General features: G+C 39.8%; 1 protein-coding gene across 4 annotated transcripts in view; it reads left to right on the top strand.

The window, feature by feature from the left end:
- Positions 1 to 16,305, top strand: part of AHDC1 (AT-hook DNA binding motif containing 1) — a 70,444-nt gene that overhangs the window by 20,730 nt on the left and 33,409 nt on the right. The window contains exon 2 of one of the 4 annotated variants that reach the window (XM_075195813.1): positions 6,410 to 6,485. The exons of the other annotated variants lie outside the window; for them this stretch is intronic. Within the exon in view, the coding sequence (XP_075051914.1) occupies positions 6,443 to 6,485 (43 nt within the window). The 5' untranslated portion in view covers positions 6,410 to 6,442. The remainder of the gene's footprint in view (positions 1 to 6,409; positions 6,486 to 16,305) is intronic. 4 annotated transcript variants of the gene reach the window in all.

The following is a 16,305-nucleotide window of genomic DNA, read 5'->3' as shown; positions in this document are numbered from 1 at the left end:
TGTAATGATTGACATGAAGAATTGCAGTTTTCTAAGCTACAAAATGGCTGTAAAGACAAAGAAATATGATTGGCATTACAAGGTGTTCAATTTGAAATTCCATTAGTACATTCTCAAGACACATATGTACCTGCCACCCTGCCTTAGTGGCTGCTTGTGAACTCCTGGGCCAGTTGTGCCCATTTCTGAATTCCGCCATATTCTCAGTGAAATTATTATTATTTATTATTATTATTATTATTTATTATTATTATTATTATTATTATTATTATTATTATTATTATTATTATTATTATTATTATTATTATATTCTCTTAGTTATTAGCACTGCCATATTTTGCAGTGCTGTGTGGAAAATATTTAACAATTCACAACAGTCCCAGTCTTTCAGAGCTTAGTCTAAATTCTCTGTCCTACAAAAAGACACAGTAGGGTCTATTTTTCCAGCAGCTCTTTATCCTACCAGTATGTTTTTGTCCTGTGGGAGGAAACCCATACAAACTCCACACAGATAGTGCCCTGGTTGGAATAGAACCCAATGGCCCAGTGCTATGAGGCACTAATGCCAGAATAGAAACAGACCAATGATTCTTGGGCAATGCTTGGTTTTCCTGCCTGGCTTCAGGAGAGACCTCTGGTGTGTGCCATTTCCCTGCCAGACAGGGATGGGTATACACATTTGTGTGTGTGTGTGTGTATATATATATATATATATATATATATGTATATATTATACATCGGGGCATTGTGGTTGCAATTGTTGTCAATATGGTGATATGATTAACTCTAAAATGCTTTCTGTGTAGGTGGGATGATGGCAATAGCACCTAGATAACATCTAACACTCTTAAGCAGTTTAAGGGAGCTTGATTCAGGAAGTTTTTCTCACTTTCTGCTCCCTCCTCTTCCAACAGTGTAGAGCTTGGATTTAGTAGGAGTTGCCCACAGTTTAGCTATAAACACTCCTGCCCTCTCACAGGACACAACCTTAGACCAGTGAAGAATAGGATAACGCAGTGGTTCTTGCACAGTGGTACATATCTGACTGTAAGCTAAGTGCAACTATGCCTAAATATAGAACGGCCATATCATATAAAGATATAAAGGTCCCTTAAATCATGCCACAGCCTATCCAACCAGGCTTGGCATAGAATGTCTGTTCTCTCCAGTGTGAGGCCTTGATGCCCTCTGTTGCTGCATCACCTAAAAGAACCATTTAGTTGCAGGGTGCCCTATGGTCACATTACTACCAACCACTGAACAGGGATCAATAATGTTTATTTAAGCTGACATTACAATATGATTGACATGTTCAGTAATTTTCTCTAAAACTGTCCCAAAATCGTGGTATATGTGGCCCTCAAGTGTTTGCACCTGACAGATCAAATCGTGACACGTCCCTTGCAAAGTACAGTTGTTCACCTTGAGCACCAGATAGCTAGTTGTGTGCAATCTTGGTCTGTTTGTGGCCAAATTGTCTGTTATGGTTGTTTACGTGGCGTGTTTTGTTTGGTATTGATATATTTGTGTTACCTCTAGCTTTGAATACAATGTGGTTATGTTGTAAAGTACATGATTGGTTTGCAAATTAGGATGTCCCATATTGTTTTCTGCACTGATAAACAAATTATGCCATTGATGTGGGGAGAACTTTTTTTTATATTAGATTTGGCACAGAAATGTCAGGATTAAAATGACCACCAGAAGTATCCAATTAATACTTGATACCTGAATAAAGATGCATTGATAAATGGTATGTAACGAAACCTGAAAATATTTGTGTGTAATATGGACTAAGGTGAATTGTTACTTTTCCTTGAATATCAGAGGGTTTTTTTTTTCTTATACTGAAAATCATGGTGAAGTTGTTCACTATGTTATTTCTGTGGATATCCATCCCACATTGCTGTGTGACAGACCTGCCAACAAACCGCCATACAGCAGACTTTTTTGTGTGTGCGTTTAACCTCATCTGTTTTTATGCATGCAGGAACGTCAGAAATGAATATTTGGATGACCTGTCATCAGGTACTCTAGCATTATTTATTTTTGTTTGTTATAATGTCTGTAGCACTATGGAGTAAGTAAAGAAATGGGGTGCCCAACGCATTTTATTCAGCCTCTTACTGTCTCCTCCAGCCAGCACAGCAGAAGAGCTTGTATATGAGTTTGAGACCCTTTACCTACTGAATAGATTGATCTACAACATGTGTGTTTGCCATACACAATATTCTAAAAAGAGGAATATGTTGATTCATTCCAGTTTGTACAGTAGAAACACTGTTGTGGCCAGATATGCAGCTAAATGGCTCTATTTTAACTTATTAAGGTAACTAATACAAATAGGAAGCACTCCTCTGATCATACCTAAAAGGTAGTGGCACCAGACACTGCACAGTTATATGCAGAAAATGCGATTTTAAATGTTTTCCTCTTTGTTTTATAAAAATGAGATGTATCTAAACTTTTCATACATTTTCTTTGTACACGTACCTATAGCATATGAGGCTGAAGCTTTAAATGTAATTTTGAACTGTGTAGCTCTTATGTTATTTGCAGTTGGTGAATAAACAGTTGTATATAAACATATAGCTGCTTGCATTTTTGCAGTTGCTCCCATTTTGCAATGGAATTCAGTTTTACAAAAAAATAGAAGCAGCACTTTTTAACTGGCCCAAAGTCCCTTCAGAGCCTAGTGTAATGTACACCTGTGCATTTCTTGGTTTTATGGTAAGTTTAAACATCATTGACTTTTGCTGGCACCTAGTAGACTTTGGCTTTGAGACTAAATGCTCGTTCACACATGCGCTGGGAGAATGTCATGACATTGAAGCACAGTGGTTTTTCTTGCTGCCACACACCGCTGGGGCTATGGGTGCAACTCCAACCAGGGCACTATCTGTTTGGAGTTTGTATGTTCTCCCTCTACTCGTGTGAATTTTCTCCAGGTGCTCCGGTCTTGTCCTAGAGTCCGAAAACTTTTCTGGTGGTTTTGAGGTGAAATTGACCCCAGTATGTGTTACTGTGGTGGGAAATAGACTGTAAGCTTCCCTGGTGCAGAGATTTATTTGAATTAAACATTTTATGTAAAGTGCAGTGTAGTATGTTTGCACTAAATAAATAAATATTAGAATGGATAAATGTGTACAAAAACTTGCATGCACTTTAGGTCATACTTGCCAACTCTCCTGGAGTCCTGCATCCTGCCCACTTCTTAATGAAGTATGTGAGATGGGGGCCTCTATGACTACATTTGTAGCAAATCGCCCCGCCACCCACAGCGAAATGACGCGATCACAGCATTGCACTGTGGGGGTAGGAGGGCAAGCACACAATTCATAGCTCTCTGCCCGCCTCCGCAGTTGCCCCCTCCGGGATCTCCAGTGAGGCATAATACAAACGTGGACAAGTATGCATTAGGTGCATTTTTAAGTGATGCTTTTTTTAATACTTTTTTATTTCTACTTTACTCTGATTTTCAAGTGCATTGTGCTTTTATCAGTTCCGTCTGTTTTCACTGATGGCGTGCATTAGAAATAGGTTGTGGCATTTTTATTTCATTTTTGTTTATAAACAAAAACACAGCAGTGGGTACAAGCCCATAAGAAACCATTCATCTTTTTTTTTTTTTTTTTTTTAATATGCTTACATATATTTTTACAGTAGGTGAAAATGCAATTTAAGCTGATGTGAAAAAGCCTTCAATTTTGTCTACCACTGGCCTTGAAGATTAAATGTCAGTACAGGTGTTTTCCTTATGTAATTACTTATTCACATTTCTGTGATTCACATCTATGTATCGCAATATGTTTCCCGACCCTGCATTTTATACTATCAGTGACTAAAAACAGGGATGACTGCAGTATATTTTAGGCAATAATTCTGGTTATATTCTGTAAAATCACTTATTTGAGAGATGGCTTCATTTTGAAATACTGCGCTACTTAGGGTCCCAAATCAGTGGTGTCTGCATGCTGTGTGGGTATTTATGGGGGTTGGATAAGAAAAGCACATGTGTTGAGTAGTCAGAGCCCTCCCTTCCAGGGGGCTGGCCAGCTGTGTCCTGCCACCTCCTCTCCTCCACCCCCATACAGCCACTGGTGTCCTGGCCTCCTCTCCCCTGGTTGTGCATGGAGGGAGAAGTAGCCAGCCGCATTCCTGGAGGCTGAGGGATGTGCAAAAAACCAGTGGAAAATTCCAGCCCTGCAGCCGGGGAGAGAGGGAGCGAGAGAGTGAAGAGAGGAGGAGGAGGGGGGAGTAGGATTTGGACGCTGAAAGGAGATTGAACAACATGCTATTCCTCTCTCACTCTCTCTCTCCCCCCATCTGTGCTCTGTGTTACATGCTGAGGGCTGGCACTGCCAGGTCCCCTGCCTGCTGCTAACTGCTGCCTCTCTAACTCCTCTTTCTGTGTCTCCCTCCCTTTCTTCTCTCTCTTTTAATGCAGCTCTTTCTGCTTCATTGTGTTCTCCTTCTACTACCTATTTCATTTACCCCACCTATTCTCACTTCCCTGCCATCTCTGCTTCTTGCACTATCCTACTTTTCACCACCCTTCTCCATTCTCCCCTTCTGTCCAAGTTCCCCCACACCTTTGCCTGTCTCGTTTTAGGTCATTTGTTTCCTGTGCATGCTTTTCATGCTCTTGTCTTACTCTACTTTTATTCCATCTCCTGTCTCATTTCTGCTTTTTATGCTCCTTGGCTTCTATCTCTTTCCACACTCCTTTACTTTTTACCTTTTACCCTTTCATTTCATTCCCTCCCTCTCTTTCTCTCTCGCTTTTTTTTTTTCCTTCTCTCTGGCGTCTGCACTTTTTCCCTTGCTCCCACCCTCTTTCCTTCATTTTGCTCTGCCCTCTCCCCTCCGCTTTCTCCCTCTCTTTATTTTGCTTTTCTTGCGCTTTTCTCTTTGTGCTCCCTCTGCACTTTTCTCATTTTGATTTCATTGCTCTCAGCTTTTCTCTTATGTGCTTACTCTATGATGTGTTTTTCTCCCAATCACAATAGCTGAGTTTTAAGTCTTTTCTTTTTCCTCTCCCCCTTCTCTGCTACCTCTTATTTCTTATATGCAGCTTTTATTTTCCTTGTAAACTGATCATTAGTAATTCTTTGTCATACAGACACTACTGACACCCTTCTTCCCTACCTCTGCATCACTTTAATCTACGGACTGTCCTGATCACACCCCTTATTGCTCCTTTCCTATTCCTCCTCCTCCAAACCCACCTCTTTCCTTTAAAACTCTTGTGCCCCCCTCTGCTCTGTACTATCTTCTATATCATTTTCATACAGTTACCTCTGTTCTCTTGTTTTGGGAATGCTGCTGTGGAAGTATTTTACAACTAAGTAAATGGTCATAAAAGCATTTTCAAAGTGAATTAATACATTTGGTATGTTGTCCATAATGTTGCAGTATATGGATGACTCCATTGAGTAAAGCAGATGGTAACCATGTGCCTTTCTGTCCCCCCTTGGGGCAGAGTCTACTGGGAGGAAGTGTTTATTTGGAATCCCCACCCTGTAAATAGTGCCAGGAAGGGAAGGAATAAAAAATGTTGTAACTACAGTCTCGGTGCTGCAATCATTTTAGTTCCTGATGCTGGAAGAATACTTAGTTTTTCAGAGCTTCTTTTTTCTCTACAAATGCATGTTAATATTTTTAGTCCGAGTTGTATATAATTCCCTCTTTCAAACTTTATAGTTTATAGAAGTGAACTTGTGCTTTTTGAGATTACTGCCTGTAGTGTTTACCTGCTATTTTAATTAATTTAGGCGGATTCATATAAACTCTCGATAAGCGAAAACACCATAGATTGCATTCCTTACCCAAAAGAGCAAACAGTTTGATTTAAATGCCTGCCATTATTACTCTGCAATGTGAGCGTAATCCTGAAATTCTTTATACCCTGTGTTGGTTGTCACATTGGATCTGACACAGGTCCTTCTGTGTCCTCTTGCCCCCTCCTTCTTCCCATGACAGGTCCTACACAATGCTGCTCCTGTGAGCTGAGAGCTGCATTGTGAGGCTAAACAGTGTCCTGCCAGGTGTGTGCTGATAGGAGGAGGGGGAGGAGCAGCCAGGCCTGCAGCTGGGAAGGAATTTAGCCATCCCCTCACTTAACCCCTAGCTACTTTGGGCAATGCATTGTATATTGATGTCTGTGTACATAGGTTTCTTCTTTATACCTGCACCTTCTATTTCATAATATAAATGAGTAATGTACAGCTGCTGTTTATGTATAGTTCTGTAATGTGCATGGTGTGAGTGGCGCTTATGCTGCTCCATATGCTTATATCAAATAAATATGCACTAACATTATGCACATCTTTGTTACAATGGTATTTCAAGGTGAATTTCTAAAGCAAAAGTTGACAGGATGTGTGCTTCTATATTTGTTTGTATACAGGTAGTGGACAAAAACATGGAAACATCTGGGTAAATGAGGGGCCCCAAGCATATTGAAAGCCAGGGCTTTGACACAGGTGTGGCTCATGTGTTACATAAGCAAATAGCATTTAGATGTCATACTTGCCAACTCTCCCTGAATGTCAGGGAGACTCCCTGTAAGAGTCTGGCATTCTCCCTGATGCTGAGCCAGTACAAGACGTGGTTGGCTTCGCCATCTGTGGCATGATGACACAGTTCAGAAATTGTGTCCTATGTCCATGTATTGATGACTATGGAGGTGGCCATTTTCATGGAGACCAAGATTTAATCATAGACTGACAGGTAAGACAAAATGACTTCATTAATGGGGACAGAAATGTAAGACACTTTAGCCTCTAGAGATTAATTCGCTGCCTTTCTTTAATGCATAGTTGCCTACTCTCTCGGAATGTCCGGGAGACTCCCGCATTTCTGGGAGACCTCCAATGCTTCCGGTTCTTGCCCCAGCAATAGATAAGTGGCGGAGGGCTTAATGACACAAATATTGCGTCATCTTAGCCCCGCCCCTGCTGTAATTGGCCAAAATTGTGACGATTGTTCAGGGGCCAAAGCGATTCGGTTGATTCGTCAAGACCCCCCCCCCCACCCCCCCCACGCCCACCTCCCCCGGGATCTCCCTGACATCAACAAGGAACAGTTGGCGAGTATGTTTGGTCTGTTGTATTGTATACATTTGTATGAAATTGTTTTTTTGTCCAAGCACATTTCATGAACTGTATCTTGCTTTACTTGTTTTATCTGTGGAAGTGCATGCAGTAGATAACCAGCATAAGTGAAGTAGGCCCGTGCTCAGGAGCATAGGCCTCTGAGAACGGCCTAGAGGAGGTCATTGGCTGAGCAGAGCAGTAGGCTGTGTAGGTAGAAATGAGAAATGATGTTGGAAATATAGAGGGCAGAGGAGTGGTTGAGGGTGAGGAGTTTGAAATTGTTTCTGGGAAGCCAATATAGCGACTAGCGGAGAGCGTCGGCAGAAGTAGAGCTGCAAGAGATGAAGAATAGGCGGGCAAGAGATGAAGAATAGGCGGGCAATGTCGTTGCGGACAGACTGAAGAGGGCGACGTTGGGAGTAGGGTAGGCCAGAGAGGAGGAGGTTACCGTAACCTGTGAGGTTGTGAATGAGACATTTGGTTGCTTCCAAGGTGAGAGACTGCTGGATTCTGGAAATGTTCCCCAGGAGTAGAAGCAATAGGATTTGGCGAAGGACTGAGTATGACCTACAATAAGGGTTTGGTCTCGAAACACGTTTATAGATATATACAGATGTATATATTATATATCTATATAATTAGTGCACAATATTTTCTCTATAGACACATGTACAGAATATATGTATACGTGTGTATGTATATATACATACCGATTTATGCAAAAGATGGGCACACCTGGTAAATGAAAATACAACTTCTACATAGTACATTCTTCAGCATAACATATTGAAACTGCCTATTAACATGTCCAGAAGTATATTTGTCAACTTATGCACTTGCAGCATTCACAATTGCCCGTATTGGTAATACGTTTTTTTGACAAACGTTTCTGGTAGCCAGCTTAGTCTGTTCTATTCTTTGTTTTTACACCACTGTTCCTTGCTGAATTCTTCTAAACCACAAATAGTATAGGTTGTCGTGTGTGTGTGTGTGTGTGTGTGTGTGTGTGGCTCACTATTCCAGTGTCAGCTTAACCTTTCTGCAGGTTATTTGCAGTTATATGTTGGATCTGTTTTGCATGTTTTACCAGTTTACAAGCAATGTGATCAAATTTTTTGGGGTTTTCCAGATCTTGCCTGAACTTCCATTTCTTAACAAGGTTTCTGACAGTAGAAATGCTTTTTGCTATCTTTTTTTATAGTCTTCTCTAGCTTTGTAACCGTAATTATCTTTGTTTTCAAGTCCTCCGTTAGCTCCTAAAGGAGCCCATGGTTGTTGAGAATAGGCACAACATCCTGCGAGGTTAGGAGGGTGAGATTATTTATGTAGCTCTGGAATTTTCTTCAGCATGCCTAATTTAAGGTCTAACAAATCAATGTTCAGCCAAACATGTCACATTTGCTGTTTTGGATTTTTATTCAATTCATCAAATCGTAATCGTGTACTATAATATGCAGAAAGGTAATATTTCCCTTTGTCCCTACAAAGGTTGTGTTAACTTTTATTTACTTAAAGGGGGGAGCAATTCGATTAGCCACGATGCTCCTCAGCACAGATTTTTACCGGTACTACAGTAAATTCTCCGCTCCCTTTTCCTCACAAAATCAGCAGAGGTTTCTGTAAAAATTCCTCAGAACATCAGGTCTAATTGAATTCCCACCAAACATTCAGTGAAAGTCTCATCAGCGATGCCCAAGTTTTTGCATACTGCTGTATGCATAAGGTGCGTATGTATATAGAAACAGATCTAATTATTTTTATAGCACCTACATATTATGAAGCACTTTACATAGAATATTTCAATCACATCAGTCCCCTGCCCAAGTGGAGCTTACACTCTGTATTCCCTTCCCACACACATATACCAGTCTTAAATTTTGTCACAAGCCAATTAACTTATCTGTATGTTACCCAGAAGAGAGACACGTTGAGAATATACAAACACCATACAGATGGGGCCCTGGTTGGAAATGAATCCGTGACCCCCAGCTCTGTGAGACAGCAATGTCTGTGTGTTTAAGTGTTTGTAAATGCTTTGATTTTACTTAACTCCTCCTAATTTTCTTTCTTGCCTTCCACCTTTGGTATAAGAATTTAGGCCAGAGGTTCCCAAAATGGTTGTACATGAGGACTACAGACCTATATTATGATAGTGCCAAGAGCAGCAAACTTGTAAATGTGTTATTCATATGCATTGTACTTTTTAGACAAGGCTTGAGAAAAAGTAGCAGCCAACTTCAATACCACAGAACCTAGGTGAAAGTAGGTCCTGTGGTATTGAAAGAAAAAAAAAAAAAAAACAGAGAGCTGCTGCACATGCGCAGCAGCTCAGATTCGGCAGCACTGTACTATACAGTAGCCGCGGCGCTGTATACAATACAGCACCGCCGCGGACACTTCTTTGACAGCGCCGCGGCTGCTATATAGTACAGTGCCGCTATGTGGGGCACTTCTTTAGCGGAGGGTAGGGGTTTCTGGAGACCCAGAAACCCCCCCTTGCGTGCGCCCCTATTGGGGCACACCTGTCTTTAGACAATGATGTAAGTTTTTGAAAAAACATGGATTGAGGATCTTTTCATCGCTTAGTCATTGCAACTTAAAGTGTGTGTGTGTGTGTATATTAGTGTGATCCTTTGTTTTTAATTGTAATAGCCCTATGTAAAGTGTACTCTTTAGAAGTACTGAATATTAACAATGATGCAGCTTTAATGGCAACTATCTCAACACAGAAAGTTACATCCCTGATTTTGGCATATAAGCAAAACTGGTTTTCCAGAGAATTATGGATTGCAGTGCCAATGTCAGAAACTAAACCCTACATTCTTCACATATGCATTTTTAATACTGTGAAAAATGCAATAAAGGTCTGTTTTTCAATCATTGATATGGTAAATATAGGGAGCTTGGTGCAGAATTCTTCCAGTGTGTAAACTATTTTCAAGGATGTGTACATTATGTTTAATATGAAGATTGTCTCTCAGTTGATATGTCTACATATCTTTTGCGGTAAAGGAACATTTTTAATGGTTTCTGAAATAGCTAGGCAGCTGGATTGCCTTATCACACTTGCGTGTTTATTTGGCATTACCCTCTCCAGCTCCCTGAGAGATTACTAAGGGTATATAGTGTTTAATTGAAATCTCCAATGATAGCACTGCAGTATGACCCCCCTCTGGCCAGCCAGCACAGGGATATAACCCTCTCTGTGTCACACAGATCTGTATAGTGTGTCAGTGTAACTCCTCTCTCCCCTCCTCCTCCCAGTTTCCCTCATGTGTGCCTGTGTGGTTATTCCTGGTCTGTTTTAGATGTTGGAAAGAGGTGATAATGTCTTGGCGGATCTGTCTCCCTCCCTCTGCTCTTCCTCTCCCACACTCCCCCCTTTCCCTAACCCCCCCCCCCCCCTCGCTCTGTTCATTCTCTCCTGTCTGTGTCTTAAATTCCACCCCCAAGCGCTCCCCGTCTTTCATTTTCTCACTTTTCTCACTCAACCTTCTCTCCTTTAATCTCTCCCAAGTTTTTTTTAATTCAGTGTCTTTTTATCTCTTTCCTAACCCTTTTATACTTTTTCTCTTTCACTACGAATGTCTGTCTATTCATGTTTTCCAATTTGATTTGTCCTTTTCGCCAGTCTTACAACTCCCCCTTTTCGCTCTTTGTACGCCTTTTTCTGTCTCGCCCTCCCTTCCTCTCTCTGGACATTGCTTCACATATGTTTGAGGAGACAGTATCCTCTCTGCTCCCCCCTCTCCCCAGGGCTGGAGGCCTGGAATCCTTGCTCTGCCCTCTTTTGCTCCAGGCCGGATTAGAAGGGGGTGGAGTGCTGGCCATGTGGTGTTAGGGCAGAACAAGCAGGGTGTGAGATTACAGAGGGTTGTTTATCCTTTTACAGGTCTCCTTTACATATACTCCGTCTTTCAATCCTCGCTGGCCTTTATTGCATACAATACATATTTTCCAAATACAGTATTGCATGACAGCCTTAAATCCACAGATTTCTGTGTAAATTTCTGTATGATGAGCACTAAAAGGGTCTGAAATGCTTCCAGGGGAGTTACTGTGTATAGGATTTCTGTGGGAGCGTTCTGCACTGTGTGATAAGGGGAGGGGGCATTTTGCAGGTGAGGTAGAATTCTGCAGGGACAATGATGGTATTTTGTACCAGTCCAGCTGTAAAATGTGCGAGGTATGTGTTGTGTAGCTGTATTGCTGAGGGCACTCTCCTCCCTCTCTCCTTGGCCTTATCTTCCTGCCTCCTAATCTCTTTCCCTCTGTCTCTCTCCCTCTTGGCTCTCCATAATTACAGGGTGGAACAGATGTCCCTGGATCTGTTTCAGATCCAACATCCATTAGAATAACCTTCAGCACCATTGCCTAGAGGGAGGCCCTTATTCTTGGTGCAGTATATACCGGTACTGAGCTCTTTCCTCAGCTGCATTATATATTTTATGTTTCTTATCCCAGTGCTCATCATGTTATGCTGCATAGTCTTATATTTGTATTGAAATACTTAGCAATACCTGATAAAATGTACAAACTATAGATGCTTAGCCTTATTGGAAGTAAGCTGTAAATGCTCAGGGTTTCAGGTAATATGGCCACAATCTCAGCGCTCTGCCCGTTTTTTCTTATTTGATGTTTCTAACTGAATTTCTGTTGTAAGTTTCACTTATTCTGTTAGAAATCCCAGGCTGGCTGCTTCAGAAGCCATAGTAGTTGCCCCCCCTCTTTCACCTGTAACAATTTTATGCAAATTAGCCGAAGTATGCTGTGGGTTTAAAGATACCGGTCTATCTATATTTGCCATTTATATTGTAAACAATGTCTCCGGGTATGTTCATAATAAGTCTTGATCTTGTGCTTAAAAACATCTGAGCTTCAAACATCTAAATGTTTAATATGAGATTTAGGGTTTTTGGACAGTTATTTGTGCTTTAAAAGTTTTAGTTTTTTTTGTTTTTTTTCAGTTTATACAATTTTATTATAAGGTTTATATGATTATATGTAATGATTGTGTGTCATGTAAATAAGATTCAGATGTCTTGTTATGTTCAGCTCCTTTCATTAGATCTTTGGTATAGTAGCATCAGAAAGTGTTGTGATTCAGGAAAGCTTTGCTCCTTTCATTCTAGAGCACTTCCGGTTCACTATGAATTTATATTAATCTAGTCAGTTTCTTGTATGGTAATCTATTGCACCCAAGGATCAGGCCTGTGATTGCAGTAGAGAACAGATAGTGAACACTTAAAGAGCAACTACCATTAATAGGTACAATAGATATGCCGATCAGCTACTCCTTCTTCTTGGAATTTGTGTTTGAGAATGTTTGTAGTTCCCCAGGCTTTAGGCTGAATTTGTCAAGTAAACAAAGCTACTACCTTACCCCAATTCTAGAATGAAAATGTTGCCAAAAAAAGGCTGTCTAGGTGGAATGCTGGTTTAAAAACCAGGGCAATTTTCACATGTGTGACAAACAAGGAACAACTTGCTTATTTTGATCTATTTTGGGAAAAATACTATCTATAAGGTCCCAGAAATGAAATGGCAACTTTCTGGTTCATAGTAGGAAGATTACATATTGATGGATAGATATATAGTCTGAAACATAATCAACCTGTTCCAGCAGTTACTATAAGAGGTTTTAAATGTATATTTTAGGCATACTAAGCAATCGTGTGTATGTATAGGTGTATGTATGTGTGTGTATATATATATATTATATATATATATATATATATATATATATATATATATATATATATATATATATATATATATATATATATATATATATATATATATATATAATTTTTTTTTTTTTTTTTTTTTTCTTTCTTTATTATGTATTAATGGACCTTAAATTTGTTAGTATATGTAAATAACACCAAATTTTGTATTTTGTTTGTATAGGACAAATAGGAATCCCTTCTTTAGTTGCTCTTAGCTTTGAGGTGCCTTGTCAAAATGTTGTTTGGAGTTCTCTTATTGGTCTGGTTATTCACTGATGATAGGAAAAAAGCCATTTACAGGTAGTGGTTGGATAATGGTGCACACTTGATTGACCCCCCCCTTGAGTATGTGAGTAAATAGAGCAGACAGTGTTAAAGACACAGATCCTGAACACAAGTGCAAGTGGGTATTTGGTCATTGGAACCAAAAGCTTCCATCTCCATACTCATTTACATGCCTTTACCACGGTTTAAAACATTAGTAGAAACATATATTTTTTTTATGACATCTGTGGGCAAGAGCATCGTTGTCACATGTATATTGTTGATGACATGACTAAAACTGCACTTCCAATCCCGAATGTTGCAGAAATTTATTGTCAGAAGCTTAAGTTTTCATTGGCTCTGGTAAATTTTATGGACAAGCAACTACTACACACATTGTTGTTCACGTGTTATGAGGCTCTCATGTAAGAACATGTTACTGGCTAGGTTAAAGATATCCTTAAAACATGAACTGTTGGACGAATCTTTCGGGGGAAAAATATTCAGCTATCTTTATGTAATCCTTTCCCCATAGGGAAGTCTGGGGCTGTTATTCACTGTACTATTTATTCTCGTTTTTTTTTGTACCCCACGCCACCGCTGGATTTGACACTTTTTTTATGGGCTCTGTTTCCTCAGATCTTGGGGAGGTGATGTGTCCATGAGGCTCCCACCTCCCTGATTCCTCCGAATCCCCTACATGGGAAGGCTGAAGATGCAGTTTCCTGTGTGAAGCTTTGGTGGATCCCAGGGTAAAGGGGACCCTCCTCTAAGGACCCTTTTGGCCCAGGGGCTCAGCGATAAAGGGGCTTTTCTTTTTTGTGAGGAGGACTGAATGGTCCACAGCCCAGAGCATCAGTGCTAAAAAAAAAAAAAAAAAGGGAATACCTTTTCCCATAACCTTCTTTTTTTTTTTTTTTTTTTTTTTTTTTGTGTCTTCCCCCTCACCCTCTACCATTGGGCATTCAAATATGGAATTCTCCATAGAAGCAAACTGCAGAAAAAGGTATGTACATGTTCATTTCCAAGACTGGTAGATTCGGATGATAGATATGCAGAAACACACTTCAGCTTGAGTCTCTATACCCTGCTGCTTCAGTCACTGACAGACTATTGTGAAATAAAAAGCCACAAACTACATGTAAGGGGGGGGGGGCTTCTTCACTCTTAAGTGGATTTCGTGCATATTGGACGCTTGGAAAAACATAAAAAAAACTGCATGAAAAGTAATTTTTCCTCATTTGTGCTCTTCTCTCTCTCTCACATGATCATGTTTTGGTTTTTTTTCCTTTCGTCAAGTTTTTGTTTTTTTTGTCTGGGGAACTTTCTGGTCAAATGCAATACAGCACTATAATAACATTTCTGTGACTAGAAAAGTTGTACGATTAAAGTATATGCAAGTTTTGATGAAACTTGATGTATTTGCAATTCAGTGTGCTCTGTGGGCAAGACCATTTTCCTTTGTACATCTAACTTCCTCAGCATGTTTTTTCCTAGTACGGCGTCATACAGGCAAATTGTCTGCTTTCGGTAATAGACGCAATTCGACTGTGCTAGTGTAACACACTCAGTATATTCTCTGTAGCAAATAAAAGCTGTATTTTATGTATAGAATAAGATTGTAATAAATAGTTTGTCCATATTGAAAAATAGGGATTTTATTTAGGGATAAAAATATTTTAGGGACATATTTACCACTCTTTCCATTTTAACTTCACTATTCAGGCACGCATCATTTCCCTAAAGTCTAAACTCTGAAGGGTGTGGGGTTTTGGTTTTCTTTACCCTCATTTTATTAATTCCCAGCACACTGGTAGCAGTGGCCTCTAACACTTTCTGTTGTCACCTAATGCAAAATAAATTTACAAATCCGCCATGCCATTTACTTTACCATGTAAAATGGAGCTAGTTAAGCTGTACATCCTTTAAAATCTGTAGACATTACTTCCAAATTTAGGTGACAGCAGAAAATGTTTTGGATGCCATGACTACCTGACTGCTCTCCACCTCTGAACTACCCTAACAAATTGTGCCATCCACACACTGTGCCCCTTCTTTGTGGATGTCATTATTTCTGTGTGCCACATTGTGAAACTGTCAGTATCAGTTGGTAAGAAAAAAGTACGTGTAGATAGGTATGCTAAAACATAAATAGTCACTTTTAAACTTCCATGAGCTATTAATATTGTATTTTTAAGGTATTTGTCCCCTACTGTATAATGCAAATCGGGGTCTATTTTAAAAGTTGCTTGTATGAAATCGCCCTCATACCTAGGTGTTACCTCCATTGGTTGGGATGGGATCATGCTGAAAATTAGTTATGTGGCTCACCAAATGTAGGGATATATTTTACGGGAGTGAGATCACCAGCGACGTAAATATATGTAAAAGCTCATTTATAAATAGTGAGCAGTAATGAATAGCAGTGATGTATAAATAGTGAGCAGTGATGTATTGTAGCAATACCACACCTGGATATAAGGATCCACCTCATACGCTACTTTTGTTCATCTAAAACAGGCCTGTCCAACCTGCGGCCCTCCAGGTGTTGTGAAACTACAAGCCCCAGCATGCTTTGCCAGTAGACAACCTGTTGATATCTGGAAGGGCATGCTGGGACTTGTAGTTTCACAAACATCTGGAGGGCCGCAGGTTGGACAGGCCTGATCTAAAACCTGTGTATTTAAAAAATAAAGTTAATATTGGAAGTGACCTGTTTTGTGGCTTGTATGAAAGACTCTGATTTTGTGCTATTATATTGACACAGAACTCATTCTTCTGTTTTAAAATAGTGGTTAAATTTTTTAAATTATACACGCCCCAAGCAAGAATATTTATAAAGCAATGCTCCAATTTCACTGATACATAGATATTTATTATGATAAATATGCTACCTGTATGGATTGACATTATTTAAATGTTTTCCCATTATTTGCTTGTGGAGGTCCTCTGTAAAACTGTGCGCTACAAATTACAGATCTGCCTTAAGTATTGGAGATGAATATAAAATGGCAATAGAATTGGCTTAAAAAGACATTATTGGGGGGGGGGGGTTTGGTGAACAATGGTTAATAAGTAATTTTAATCATCACCCTGAAATACACATATGTAGATGCCACCCCTTCTGAAACTGTCAGTAGCAACCTCTTGTTCCACCAATGTGTCTGGAAATTGGTTCATTTTGTTTTTTTGGGATAACTAAGCACTTGAATGCA

This window comes from Mixophyes fleayi, chromosome 2, assembly GCF_038048845.1.
Source record: "Mixophyes fleayi isolate aMixFle1 chromosome 2, aMixFle1.hap1, whole genome shotgun sequence".
In the NCBI taxonomy this organism is placed as follows: domain Eukaryota; kingdom Metazoa; phylum Chordata; class Amphibia; order Anura; family Limnodynastidae; genus Mixophyes; species Mixophyes fleayi.
This window is presented reverse-complemented; position numbering and strand designations above follow the sequence as displayed.